A 14,185-nucleotide genomic window follows, 5' to 3' on the forward strand; every position below is an offset into this window, starting at 1 on the left:
CTAATAAAGCAGAAGAAGGTGACTTTGTTATGTAATTGAAGAATACTTTGTCGCTACCTAATGTCTTTTAACCACCAAACATGTGTGTAGCAGACAGAAATCTTTCATCAAATCTAAATTAGTCATATTATTAGGTCACACACGGGACACAGCACAATACAATACAGTAATTTTCACTTTGTGACCTGCACAGTGATGCATCTGTGTTTGTCCTGTTGCACAATAACTGCAAAACCATCACTGTGCAGGATTCCTGCACAATACAATGTACCCAACCCTTAGTCTTAGTGACTTATATGAAAAATAGATATGATGAGGTTTGACCTCATGACGTGCTGTGACAGCATAGTGATGTACCAATATGCTGATAATGACATCTGGACTTTAATGAAGCTCAGCCTAAGTTCAGTCAGGAAGACTTTACCCCGTTCAATCAATCTCAATTCTCTCTCTCATCTTTGCTTAATGATCAGCTGATTGTGGGCATTTCTAAACGGCCAATCAGATTCTGCCACATTCTCTTCCAGCCAATCATGCGGCTACTGTCAAACTGTCAAACCAGTGTCTAGTCCCCTGGGTGGAATCCTTTACTACGTTCTGCTCCACCCCCTTCTAATCCTGATGATATCACATAGGGGTCTAAAACGTAAAGACTTATAACATTCACATCACTTTCTCTGTGCATGTGTCAATAAATTATTGTTAAACCATTGAATCGAAGTCTCTCCTGATTGAAAAAATAGACACAAAGAAAATTCTTTGAAAATTAAGGTTCATAACAAAAAAACTGTCGATGTACTTGAGTAAGCATAGTATATTTTCATTGGATTTCTAAATAACAGACGCAGAGCCACTTTCTACCATATTGCTCCTCTATTTTCTTTGATAATTTCACCACGGGAAAAGGGGGCTCAAATGTAGACACCTTTTATTTTTTTATACAGTCAACTTGGCGAAATTATTGTATTTACTTCCTTAGACAAAAAAATGTAATGTGCATACTAAATTTAATAAATTTCTCTCTTTGGCATGCATAAAAATTGCTTCGACAACACGGATGTGTGGAACATTACCACAACTAGATTCATATTGACACTGACATACAGTACAGGTACAACATAATCACATCCACTGCATATACAGTCAACAAATGTCATTCCTACGGTGTGTTCACAGACAGGGTCGTGGTGATTTTTTGAAAACTGACATTACTTGTTCCCAAAGCAAGGTTACAGATTACAGGAATTCAAACCTGTGAGCGCTGTCAGACAGTGTGGAGAGGCTCCATTTACACTGCATTGGATGCTGCAAACCACAGCAGGCTAGTGTCACTGAGCACTTTGGTGTTCTGGCTTTTGAAAGAGAGCTATGCATCTTTTTAAAGGAGACATATAATGCAATTATTCATGTTCATAAATTCCTCATATTGGCCAATGCTGCAGCTCCTGTAGGAAATATTGACCTCTGCTCTCGCTTTAACTGGTTTTAACTGGTGACGAGGAGCTTCAGGAGCAGTGTTTTCTGTGGCTCTTTAAAACACACTAGAGGAAAGAAAAACTGATAAAAAGCCCCATATGTCTCCTTTAAATGGTTTTTCAACTGTCCCTGATCCAGACCATGCAGAATGAGATACTGTATATGAACTGTATTTCTGAGTTCTGCTGCTCATCGATTTCAGAGATCTGCTGTTTCATTGCATGTAGCTGTCAGACAGTTGATGCTTCTGTTTACTGGACTGGCACAGTGAGAAATCACAGATGGTCACACGGTTACAATACAGGTGTGATATTACCACGTTGGTTCCTTGGTGGAGCACCAGTGTCACACAAAGGACATTCCACTTATAACTTCTAATATAACACATACTGTGTGGAAATGAAACGTAACGTTTAACAGTCTTCTCAATCTTTTCTATAGGCATTAATTCTCTAATCCTGACTGTGATATTCACATAAGGCGACGTTATGCGAAACACTTATATTAGCCACGTAGAAGAGGAGACGAGACACCAGCATTCTATCCACACAGGAAGTTATTTAGTGAGAATTAAAGTGCAAAAACCTAAATTGAACAATCATCAGCTAGGCTACAGCAAATTTCGCCTCACTCGAACCGGAGACTTTTCAGGAAGAACACTTATTGATTGAAAGTGAGAGGTGACGCTTTTCTCCGTAACATTCAAGGAAATGTGATTCCAGTTTGATTCAGATTGGGACGGCTCAGAAGATCTCAGCATGGTCCTCTGTCGTACTCGGTCAAGTACAGAGAAGGACACAGCTTCACATTCAGGACCGATCTTTTTGTGACCTCAGCGAGACATCATTCGTACAAACTCTGTGGAGAGAGAGAGAGGGGGAGGATGACAGAATGCAGCCGTTGCACCACACTTCCCAGGATACCTTGAATAAATAAGTAGTTTGCTGAAGCTGCTTTACCTTCAAAGTCAACAAGCCCGTCTCCATTTAAGTCAACATCCCGCAGGATATCTTCTACTTCCTTTAGACCCACCTGGAAAAAAAATAGGTAAGCAGAGTGGAGCCCCACACTCATTTAAAGTCCTGTTTTCACTGGTCAAAGAACCTACTAACACCCACTAACATCTTCCTTAGTCTGGAATGGGAATGGATACAATCTACATTCCATTCTACATTTTAGCATATACCTGCTTATTTTTAAAGAGGTATTAGAAATGTTGACTTTATGATCTTACCTGTTGGCCCAACAGCTTTCTCATTGCATCTCGGAGCTCGGATGTGCTTATGGCACCATCTCCATTAGTGTCAAACTGAGAACAAAAAGCAGAGGAACAACACTGATGATGAAGATGCAATTAGTAAATATCAACATGACCAGAGCTATGGGAAGTAGACCTCTTACCTCTCTGAACGCATCTTTTAGCTCCTTTATTCCGATCATGTCAGCCGTTTCAGCGAGGAGTTTTGGACCCATCAACTCTACGAAATCCTCAAAATCAACATGACCTCCCACTTGACAAAAAAGATTTTGGCACAGAATTTCAAACCACAATACACATACAGGATACAGTTGAATGCATGACACGTAGATGCACGAAACAGGTGGGTCCTTACAGTTCATGTTTATCTGTTGGCTCAGCTCAATCAGCTCCATTTCAGTGGGCATGTATCCCATGGTTCTCATACAGTTTCCCAGGTCTTTGCAGCTGATGAAACCATCCTTGTCCTTGTCAAACTCTTTGAAAGCGTCGCGCAATTCTGTTTAGAAATAACAGAAAATGTACCAGAACATTAACTGTCAACTAATATGTAAATACTTAAAACCTGTCTCCCCTTTTGTTCTATAAAAAGCTTTGACAAACCTGTCAAGCAATAGTTTTACGATACATTTTGTGTGAGTGCTTAACTCCAGTAAAGGTGAAACCTACCATCCATTTCCTCTGGCCGCAGCTCTCTGTCCTGTAATGAAATGACATTTGATCATTGGTCAGCACAAAAACAAAGGCAGTCGCCATGATCACATCATAAAAAACACACTCATACAGTTTATATATGAGTATCATGTAAACATACCCCTGACAACGCTGCGATTCGAGTGATGCCCAAACCTAAATCAGCAGCCTTCTCCATAACAGTCCTCAGTCGTTTTGTGAACTTAACGTGAGAACGCTAAACGATAAAAGATCTTAACTGGAACTATCTCACATCTTGATGACAAAACCTCCCAGTATAAATCGTCCGATTCCTATCAAGCATGACTGGGAACCATAACCCTCACAGTTTACAGAAGAATGTGGCCGTTTCTATTTTTTCAGTGCTTGCTTAAGATGAGCACAACCTTTAAAGGGCAGAGAGAGAGGCAGACATATCCCAGAGCCCTCAGGGGTTAACAGCAGGAGCAGTGAGACGTCTAAACACAACAGTGAGGTGCTGACGTCAGCCAGAAAGAACTGTCTGACCGGAACCTCTGAGATAGAAACCACAGGGGCAGGCACCTGAAGATCCAGAATAACCAGCCGGTACAGCATGCATGTATGCGCAACACCATCAGCCCTTCATTCATCACTGCCGGTTCATCATCCACCACAATTTACACTGACAAGATCCAGACCACTGAAATATCTACTCAAAAACCTCCACTACTTTACTGTCTTCACTTTGGCCAATATGATAATCCATTGATACCACTCAGCTACAGTACAGCCAGCTGCAGGTTAGCTTAACATTAACATTTTAAAACAGGCGGAAACAGCTGGTCTCTAACAAAGCTTGGCTACTACAGACATGTGAGTGTTATCGGGCCTTTCATGTAAATCTTGGAAAAAAGTGTATTTCCCAAAACTACTGTATTTCTTTAGTATTTTATGCACTCACCATACAATTAAAGATATAGGTATATCTGTGAAAGGTGAGCAGTGGAGCAAAGCTTTGCTGAATCAGCATCACTGCACCTGTTTGACCTGTTTAAGCTGAGAAAGGTTGGAAACCACTGATCAATGAAGGCTGTTGCATTCATGTGCACTGCATGTGTTCACAAGGTCCTAAACACATATGCAGTCACTTGTGAACTTTTATGCTGTTCTTTTCCAAACCTGTGTGTTCCCTACACTGGCAGATGGAAGGATAGCAGTCACAAGCAGCAAGAGTGGAAGTCGTAAGAAATTATTGACCTACTAATATACACAAACATCTGTGTGTGGAATGCACATCTTGCAAACCATTCTTCTTATCGACATCACACTAGGCATGTGTATTGGTAATGGCCCAGGGAGGTGCAGTGCCCAACTTGGTGCAATTTGGACCTGCGATACATTCAATATTAATAAATTGAATAAACAGGCGACCAGCGTTCTGTAGCAGTCAGTGGGGGCGGGGAAGTGCTAACAGTCAGTATGTGGACCAAGTTCAACATGTCCTCCTCTACATCCTTTGATAAACTACAGCAGTGGTTGACAACTGGGTCAAATTATGGGTCAAAATCGCAATTTTCATAGAAAGTTGGCAATTTGTCTTTAAAGTAAAAGCATTACGTTTGTTTGGTTGTTTGCTTTGTATCTAGCTGAAAAACAGATTTATTTTGAAAAGTTGTGAACAATGGTCTGAAGATTGTGTCGATTGCTTAACAGACCATTGAAATTGAAATTCAATATATGAAAAAATAACACCAATTAAGTGCCTCAGTTAAACGTATATATAAACCACACACTTGTACAGTAATAACAAATTTAAAAAAAAATGCTGTTTAATTTTTTGAAAAACACTGGCTTTAAAATCTTCCCTGCAGATAAACCAGGTAGGATGAACTTCACTCTGCATCATAGATTGTTTATAAAAAGCTCTGCACACAACGTCCAACACACAAACAATAAAAAGTGACAGTATATTGTAGAAATGTTTGAAGAGGACTCACTAATGACAAGGACTTTTTAAGAACAGGCACTGCAGTGATAGAAAATAGGTCCGCAACAACCCAGACAAGAAGTAGATATAAAAAGGATGTTTTGTCCAGACTTACGTACAGTCTGCCTGCACTTGGCCACGCCATTACTCAGGAAGACACAGGTTTGTCCCAGTATGTTGCTCACGAGAACGCAGTTTTGTGTCATGGAAACAATGGACTCCTGATAAGGCTGGCGATACCCTGCATGGCCCATCTCCTCACAGGGCAGCCCCCCTCTGAGTCTCCTCTCAGCGTCCCGGAGCATCTTTCCAGAGGGGGAGACAGAGTTAGAGATCTGTAGAGGCTTCTGAGCAGAATAGAATAAAGCTGCAAACTGAGAGAGGAGGACGTGTGACAGTCAACTAGTTTCTCTCTGTAATGTGTGTGTGTGTGTTGTCCAGATATTATTCATGTTGTGAGGTTTACACAGTCACATGAAGGGGACTTGTCTTCCTTATGGGGACACTTAACCTCCTAGGTTAAGGTTAGGGTTAAGGATAGAGTAAGTATCCAGGAAAGTGTGTGAGTGTTGTGTAACTGTATATGAAGCAATGTTGGGAATACAAAAACCAGGCACAAATTTAAATACATCGATAAAGCGGCACATTGCCAACTTTCCACTCATTGCTCACAACTGTTTATGTGTGACGTGCGAACTGGCAACTCACACCTATACACTGTCACTGGAACAGTAAACATACTTATACATATAAATGCAAGCTCATAAGCACCGGGAACACCACGATTCTGTGAAGACATCAAGATACATTTTCTTCTCCTTTTGAAAAAGTAATGCCTGCTGCACAACAAAGATCTGAAGCCATTAATCTAACACAAGGTCAACTAAATACTACGGAAGCCATTTAAGCAGCAAAGTGGCAGAATAAGTTTCAAGTCATTACAAAGTAATGTGTAAGAAAAAACATTACTTAAACAAACATAACACAACACAAGCAAATGCTGATTTAAACTATTTTTGTAAAGGCTCTGTGTGGATATCATTAAAAACACACACACAGACAAAAAACCTCTAAATCCTCTATAGCAATGTGGCAGTATGAGGACCTAACCTCTGCAACATCCACTCAAGCTTGAGCAGAGACTGAAAACAGCTGCACACAAGTATGCAAAACTTGGACAAAACGTCCAAAAAACGATACACCACTGTCAAGTTTTATTGCCAGTTTCAGTTTTGAACCTGCCACAAAATCCACCAAACAAACTGAGAGAGACAGGGTGTGACATCAATATATCACAGTGAAAACAGTCTTACCGTTCTCAGGGGCCAGTCTAAGCAGTTTCCCATACCAAGAGAGAAAAGAGACACTAAAAAGGACCATGAGGACTTTTTCTCCGTCAAGTTTGCAGTTTGGGTTCTGAGAGGAGTAAAAACTCTGGTTTCAGCAAGACCCATGAAGCCTGGGGTGCTAACCTGCAGCTGATAGACAACTGTGAACTTCACTGCACTTCGCTGTCTGTCTGGAAGTATAAGCAAAGTGTGGCCAGTGACACTCAAAGAGAGAGAGGGGGAGACGAAGTGAGAAAGTAAATGAGAGAGGGAAGTGAAGCATGAAGTATGCCTATTAAAGGAAAAGAGGTTGAGCGTCTGTGGGATATTTCACCCAACTGTCACGCTGACCAAACTGTTGTAGCAGATCTGTGAACAACACAGACAATTCAACACGGCATCACAGACACCATGCATCTGAATAAACAAGAGCGATGTGATAAATGGTAAATGGCGCTTTTCTAGATCAGTTCGGCATGCAGATGGGGAAGACTGGGATCGAACCACCAACAACCGCTCTACCCCTCAGCCACAGCCGCTGTCATCTTTCCAACAGGGTTATATACACAAAACTGCACTAGTAACCTTTTACCCCAGTGTTACACATACACACACACACACATACTTCCAGGTATTTGCTGTGTTTGTGCTGTATGAAAATCTGTAGCAGGCAAGTTTACAAGAATACTCTGTAATGACCTATTTCCAGCTCCTCACCTGCACTCTCACGTACCAGACTCGTTTGTCAATTTGCAACCTTGAGATTGCATTTGGCTGGCGTGCACTGCTGCGTCACAGCAAGGAGGTTCTTGATTTGAAACCTAGCTCGATTGGGGTCTTTCAAAAGACACGCAAGATTATTGAAAACTCTGCAGGGGTGAGTGTGAATGGTTGTTCGTCTGTGTATGTTGGCTGTGTGATAAACTGGCAACCTGTCCACGGTGCATCTTGTCCAATGTCAGCTGGGATTGGCCCGCCACCTGCAACCCTCAAAGGATAAGTGCAAAGATAATGGATGGTTGGATGGAGATTGCATTTTGAATCCCTGTGTCGGTCTCAAATTATCTGCACATGCCTTTGTATTCTCGCCTCACTCCCCCGCGCCACACACATCATCCTGTGCCCTCTGCAGTCAAAGACAAGGTCAGCCTGACCTACAGCAGCCTCGCGGCACCTACACGAAGACTGGGAGAGGCAGCAATCCAGCTACTGACGTCTGTTTATTCATGTGATTTTTTAAATCTGTGTGTGTTTGCACATATGCAGAAATCAAAATTGGATTCAAGGTAGTCGATCACCATCTGTTCACATTTGGCAAGTGAAACCACAACTTGCATCCAGAGCAGTGAAAATCCTGCTGAATGCATTGTTTAGACAAAATGCCAAAGGCAGAGCAGAGTGCGTATATATCTCTAAAACCAGGCATTACATTCCTGCCCGTCATTGACCTCCTCTCCATCTAGCTGTCTCATCAAAGACCTTTTACAGGTCACACTAATGTTTTCACAGAGCTGCTCGCACACTGACTCATGGGGTATTTGTAGAGTAGGCATTCATTCTACAAGTGCTTGAGGATTTTCTTCCCGAAGCCACAATAGATGCTCCAAGTGTTCCCATACTATCCCCTCCTATAGCTGTGACATTCCTAATTCTCCAATCTGTAAATAACCTCCTCATTAAGGATCAGCCTAAAATCCAAACACCACACACAATGCGACATGGTGGAGCTTTGTGAGGATTTGTGATGTAAAACTGAAATTGGTTGCAGACCTGAGCTCTGTGAGCTAAAATTATGCAAATCCACATCACTGACACCAGCCCAAGCATATTAAGTGGAACCTATTTTCTATGTATAAATAGACGGCAGGCTCAAAATAGATCCCTCCATCACCAACGGGAGCATCAAAGTGATTTCCTCCAAACACAACACAACAATTGCTGCAGTGATGATGCAGGAACATGAATATACATCTCTCTGTTTTTCACCAGATACACATTAGCACATCAGACATTTGCACCTCTCTGATATTGAGCATTTTAAAATGCCCCCATCACATCCACTTCAAGAGGGAACGGCTGACTGGCTGAGGTCTGTAGGAGGTAGCGCTGTATTTACAAATTATATAAGAAATGAATGTGTATAGCAGAAGCTTTTTCCCTGTCTATATAATCAATCTATACAGTGAGGACAGTTTTTTGCACACTGCATCACAAAGCACAATGTGTATTGATTGGAAACGTCATTGGAGCCAGTAGAAATGACAGTAGCAAAGCATTATATTTTTAGCAGAGCACTTCTGCAGGGGAAGCCTGGACTTGATGTGTTTTGTAGATGAAGCCTGCCTTACTAAAGACACTGCTGTCGTCCATTCACATTGGTTAACAAAACCTAATTTTCTCTGTGGTAACCCCTCTCATCAAACCCATAGAATATAGGCTCTTACATGAATTAGAAGTCGGGTTTGGGGTGTCACTAACACAGCTTGTCAGGGGCCACAAAACTCTGAGGAGCTGCACTTAAAACTCTTTAAATGAACAGAAACTGTGAAGGATGACTTGATCCAGACCACATCTAGTGGTGTAGGTGTACATTAATGTTTCTATATCCATTACCTGTCCAAAGAGTGAATTGAGGATGGTGCATAAATTGACATCGGATGCAGAAGAAGCAGCACTGGACCTCCGGGAGCGACGGGATGACCTGCTGGACAGCGGGACCAGGGAGCATGAGGACGGGGAGGGACTGGGGACCTGGCCTCCTGCACTGTTGGCCAAACCGGCTCCCTGACGGTCCCTCGGCTCACAGAGAGGAGTCCTGTCGTCGTTGCTGTCCGACAGCGAGGGCACCCTGGGGACCGGGCTGCTATGAGTGTGGCAGCGACGGGGATCCTCGGGGTCGGGTGCCCCTGCCGCCGGAGGACGGTCCTCCCGGGTGTGCTTCCTGCGGTGGTGGTGCCGGTGTGTGGGTTTGGAGGACCTGCAGCGCTCCCTCACACCTCGGTCCGCCTCGCCGCTGTTTGGCGGGTCGGGAACTTGGCTGTGGGTCGGGGCATGAGACTTGCACTTGTCCCGAGTGGCTGCGTGATCACTACTGTCCGGGCTGCCGACGAGGGAGGGGTGGCACAGGGGTCTCCGGGCGCTGACGTCGCACTCGGCCGACCAGAAGGACTCCTCGGCTTTGCTGCCGCTGCTCCGGAGCGCGGCGGCGGGACGGTGGTGATGCTGGTGCTGATGCTGCGGCTGGTGATGCTGACTTCTCCGGCTCTCTGCTGTGCGCTCAGGGAGGTGTGTCGGTCTCCTCGCCGCCGCGGACGATTTCAACAAGGAGGTCGTGGATTCAGATTTGGGGAAGGAGGAGCTCATAGCTGCGGATCTGCTCTATTCCGTCTCGGTGGGGCGATCCTCCATCATTCGCCGTCTTCTCGTCATCGTCGGCCCGTGATGCTCTCTGCTGAGTTGGGCTTCATCTCTCCACCTGGTTGCTGTGCGGCAGCAGCAGCGCAGCCGGAGCGCGCACACACAGCGGAGCACACACGTAGCTGCAGAGCGCGTCACCTTTTCATTGATGTGGATGCTCGTCTCTGTGACGTGGGTGTAGACGGTAGTAAGGTGTAGCCTGCCAGTGGTCGGCAAACTTTCCCATGACAAAGATTAACCCGTTAGATAAACACTGCAGGAGACGGACATGTGCCCAACTCATATATGAGCTGTGATCTAAAGCAGAAACCCATACAGATTCTGTCAGGACACATTCTCCAAGAATGAGGGAAATCAATACTACAATAATATCCAATCCCTGATGCTAATGCACATTTGTTTGTCAGCAAACTGTAGAATTCTACTCCACTCAAACTCTAAACTGGCCTAATGCAACTGTAGATTTTTTACTGACAAGATGTGGCAAGAAAATGTATAGGCTGTGTATGTGTCATTGTTTTCCTCCTGGTGGACAAAATAGGAGAAACACCAGTGACCATCTGCCCATCTGCAGCAATTAACTGTAACATTTATAGAAACATCTAACATGTGTTCCAAAAACTACAGCACAAACTAATGGATTTTAGAGGCTGATGTGATTCTGGCTTCACTACTCACCTGCATTTGAATGAATTGAGAGTTATTTGGTACTGACATTTTTTTATCAACTAAAGGTATATGACAGAAAGAAAAAACTAAATCATACTGGGGGAAAAAAAGCAAAAAAAGCAAAACAAGCAACAAAACTAGACAAATCTGCAGCCTCCCAGCAAGCTGCCGCCATTTACCTCCACATCCTCACCTGCTTGGAACCTACCTGCCCTGGTAAGTATAGGGTGAACTTAACAGAAAGACAAGTAGAGAAACCACAATCAACACTACGATCACAAGACCAAGTTAGGACTCTGGGCTACTGCTGACCTCACAATTCAATATATCTGCAAAAATACAGAAGATAAATGCAACACCTTGAGTGTGTCACCTTGAGTCTGCCCAGCCCCTTCTTTCTCCGAGACCTGATCATGACCTGCTGATCTGACCCCTCATCCCTGGCAAAAAAAACCAACCAAACAGAGCAACATCACAAACATAACAAAATAAACTGTCAACACGTACTTGCTGTAAAACAATGCAACACACAACTCAAAGAAGATTCTCTACATAATCTGATTGATAATCAAAATTCAAATAATAACCAACTGACCAAAAGCTTTTAATGTATAGGGAGATAGGGCCTAGTGCATGGGGAGAAAGAACCCACACAATTCTACTCAGTTCAAATTCTCCAAGCCCATACCATTGCATATTTTGTCCCATAATGATGTGGCATGAAAAACTGAACGATATTTTTATAACGTAGGGTATTTTTGTGATTGTACAATGAGACTACTATGAGAAACACCAGTCTGCTGCATTACACTGCAACAATCACTGAAGTGTTACCATGTGTCCAAAACTCTTCTACAACACAAACTATGGGGTTTCACAGGTTGTGATTCTGACTTAACTGTTCACCTGCATTTGATTTAAATGATGTCAAGCAAATTCTCACTTTGTCAGGTGGGGGCCCATGGGACTCCATCAGCTACACTCATAGAGTTCCCTGCAGCTCATCAGCCCCCACACAAGTCTGACTTATGACAAAAACACACATTTATACACACTGTTAGTGATATACAGCTGAGAACAGGAATCCTTCCTCTGGCCCTCGACGATGGTTGATTTAAAAACATCCCTGAGGACGTCAAGTTGTGTGAATAGTGTGAATTTAGAGGTTGAGAATGAAACACATTTTCCTCTGTATTGCCCCTATTATGATGAGTTAAGAATCTCTGTACTACAGGAAATGTCTGTTCAAAATGCAATAATGTTCTGGTGCTCTGATGATGACACGTAGTGTTTCGCTCTCTCTCTCAAACACACAGAAGGCTCCACTCTGGATACAAGGCAGTAATCTAAGAATAACTACTATTGTCTACTTTGATGATTCAACAGCTGCAACAAAAACAATTCTGTGTCCACAAAACATGCAGTCTATAAATACCATCACTACTATCTTCCTACATGAGTCAGCCTATATGTGTTTTATTATTGGTGATTATTGGCACATCAACATGTGTCTTCATCCATCACAGATGTGGAGACAGGAACGTACCATTGGAGATTCCCATACAGTGAAGGATGCTGATGCTGTGTCAGGAATCCATTTCCTTGGCTGTGGAGACAGTTGCAGCACTAAACTTGAACCTGTGCGTATATTCTTTATGAACCCATGAAGTAACAATGACCCTACTGATTTTATTTATGTGATGTTCTTGTTGCCTCAGCATTTTAATGCTTTCCATGCTGAGGCTACAAAGGCCTGGCAGGAAATAACTGCTGCTATAATGAGAAAACAGAGCAGTGACAGCATCGTTGCATGCCCACGCCTCCCTGTGCCACTGCAACAAAACTGCATCTGTCTGAGAGGAAGCAACACAATTTATTTTGTCCTCTTGCTTTAAATGGAAAAGTCTATCGTCGATACAAGAGTAGCAATTCTGCACAAGAGGTATTGTTTTCTTCTGAAATGGTTCATTGGGCAGAATGTACTAGATTAAGTTCGTACCATGTGATGTCCACATCTCTTGTTCTGTGTAAAAGTGACACCTCTGACAACAGCTGGTTAGATAAGATACCATTTATTAAATGTACAGAAATACTGTTCAAAATCCACACAAGACTGTGTTAAAGCACAAATCTTTAATCCAAATGTAAACAATATGGTTGCCCCATCTTATACTGTAAAGCAAATGCTTCGGAATGACAGATTTCATTGTCCTAAGTGGATTTAAAGCACTCTTGATTTCAAATCTACAGTAGTTATGGACAGCTCAATGTGAGTGTCGGTGTCGTCCGATGTTGTAAACAACTTGAAAATGATCATACTTCTGTAAACATTGGAATTGAGTCCATGAGTATCTTGAATTGCAGTGGACTTGTAAAGCTGCTAAAGATGAATTTTCACTACCTTTCCACACTGTGCACGAACACCCATGAAGTGCTGTCGAAGAATCCAGGGTTGTGGCTTTAACAATGGGCAACGTGTGGCGCTGCAAAAATGACCTAAAAGTCCTCAAATAAAAAAACGTCACAGAACAACGGAGATAATACTTCATAAACATTTTACAGAATCTACAAATTCAATCTATCAAAATGATCTCATGGTTGGCTCTTTGAGAACGGAGAATGAAAATGCCATCACTTCAGCTGCAAAATCAAGACAACACAATAGTTATAGCATTGAAGACAATCATTTTAAAACATCTCAGACTGTTGTTGTCTTTTTCTTTTTAACTCAACCCTATTTACAGAAATACAAACCTGATATCAAATACAAGCAAATTACAAGAGTTTAGTAAATTTACCAAAAACACTTCATTTCCAGTGACACAGCACAGGCCGACTCACACAGTTGGACCTAAAAATGTGCTTCTCTAACCATGTCTTGAGAAAGCAGGGCGGACTTTTCCAGAGAGGAGCACAATTAACTACCACACCAGCAGGAGTCGTCGAGACAGAGACGTCTGTAAACATTCATGTCGCGACTGGCATTGGACCTCACTTATCAAACCACATGTGGATAAAATCTGTTTGCCTTAATAATGATTAACACAGGAGCGACTCTCCCATAGATCTGCAGTTGCCAGTTTGGTCAGAATGTTTTTAAAATCCCAAACTGTGCACCCTGTAGCAAACCAAGATCCAAAGTTGACTGAAACAAACACCCCTCATTGATATATTGAATCATCCTGTATCAGTCTGTCAGTGAACGAAGCAGTGGTCTACGAGTGCTTCCTCAACTTCAGTGTTACTTTTACACAAATACATTATGGAAGCTACAATCACTAAAATATACATTCTGCAAGCAGGCAAAAGTCAAACGTTTGTTGTGCGTTTGTTCTGAAATGAAAATATTCGAACCCACTGACAGTTGTGTCTTTGTCAGACACAAAATGATAAGCT

General features: G+C 42.6%; 1 protein-coding gene across 4 annotated transcripts; it reads right to left on the reverse strand.

Moving 5' to 3' along the window:
- Positions 1 to 911: 911 nt before the first annotated feature.
- Positions 912 to 10,297, reverse strand: cabp1a (calcium binding protein 1a). 4 transcript variants are annotated; one of them, XM_035165000.1, is made up of 8 exons: positions 9,317 to 10,297; positions 5,495 to 5,680; positions 3,404 to 3,434; positions 3,090 to 3,233; positions 2,878 to 2,987; positions 2,711 to 2,785; positions 2,436 to 2,508; positions 912 to 2,334 (listed from the first exon to the last, which is right to left on the reverse strand). In XM_035165000.1, the coding sequence occupies exons 1-8, from the start codon at positions 10,064 to 10,066 to the stop codon at positions 2,309 to 2,311; spliced, it is 1,395 nt and encodes a 464-aa protein (XP_035020891.1). In that variant the 5' UTR covers positions 10,067 to 10,297; the 3' UTR covers positions 912 to 2,308. The 4 variants fall into 4 exon arrangements, with proteins under 4 accessions (XP_035020891.1, XP_035020892.1, XP_035020896.1 ...); XM_035165001.1 differs by lacking the exon at positions 5,495 to 5,680 and having other exon boundaries at positions 9,317 to 10,288; XM_035165005.2 differs by lacking the exon at positions 9,317 to 10,297 and having other exon boundaries at positions 5,491 to 5,641.
- Between the last annotated feature and the right edge of the window lie 3,888 nt (positions 10,298 to 14,185).

Source organism: Hippoglossus stenolepis, chromosome 9 (genome assembly GCF_022539355.2).
Source record: "Hippoglossus stenolepis isolate QCI-W04-F060 chromosome 9, HSTE1.2, whole genome shotgun sequence".
Taxonomy (NCBI): Eukaryota; Metazoa; Chordata; class Actinopteri; order Pleuronectiformes; family Pleuronectidae; genus Hippoglossus; species Hippoglossus stenolepis.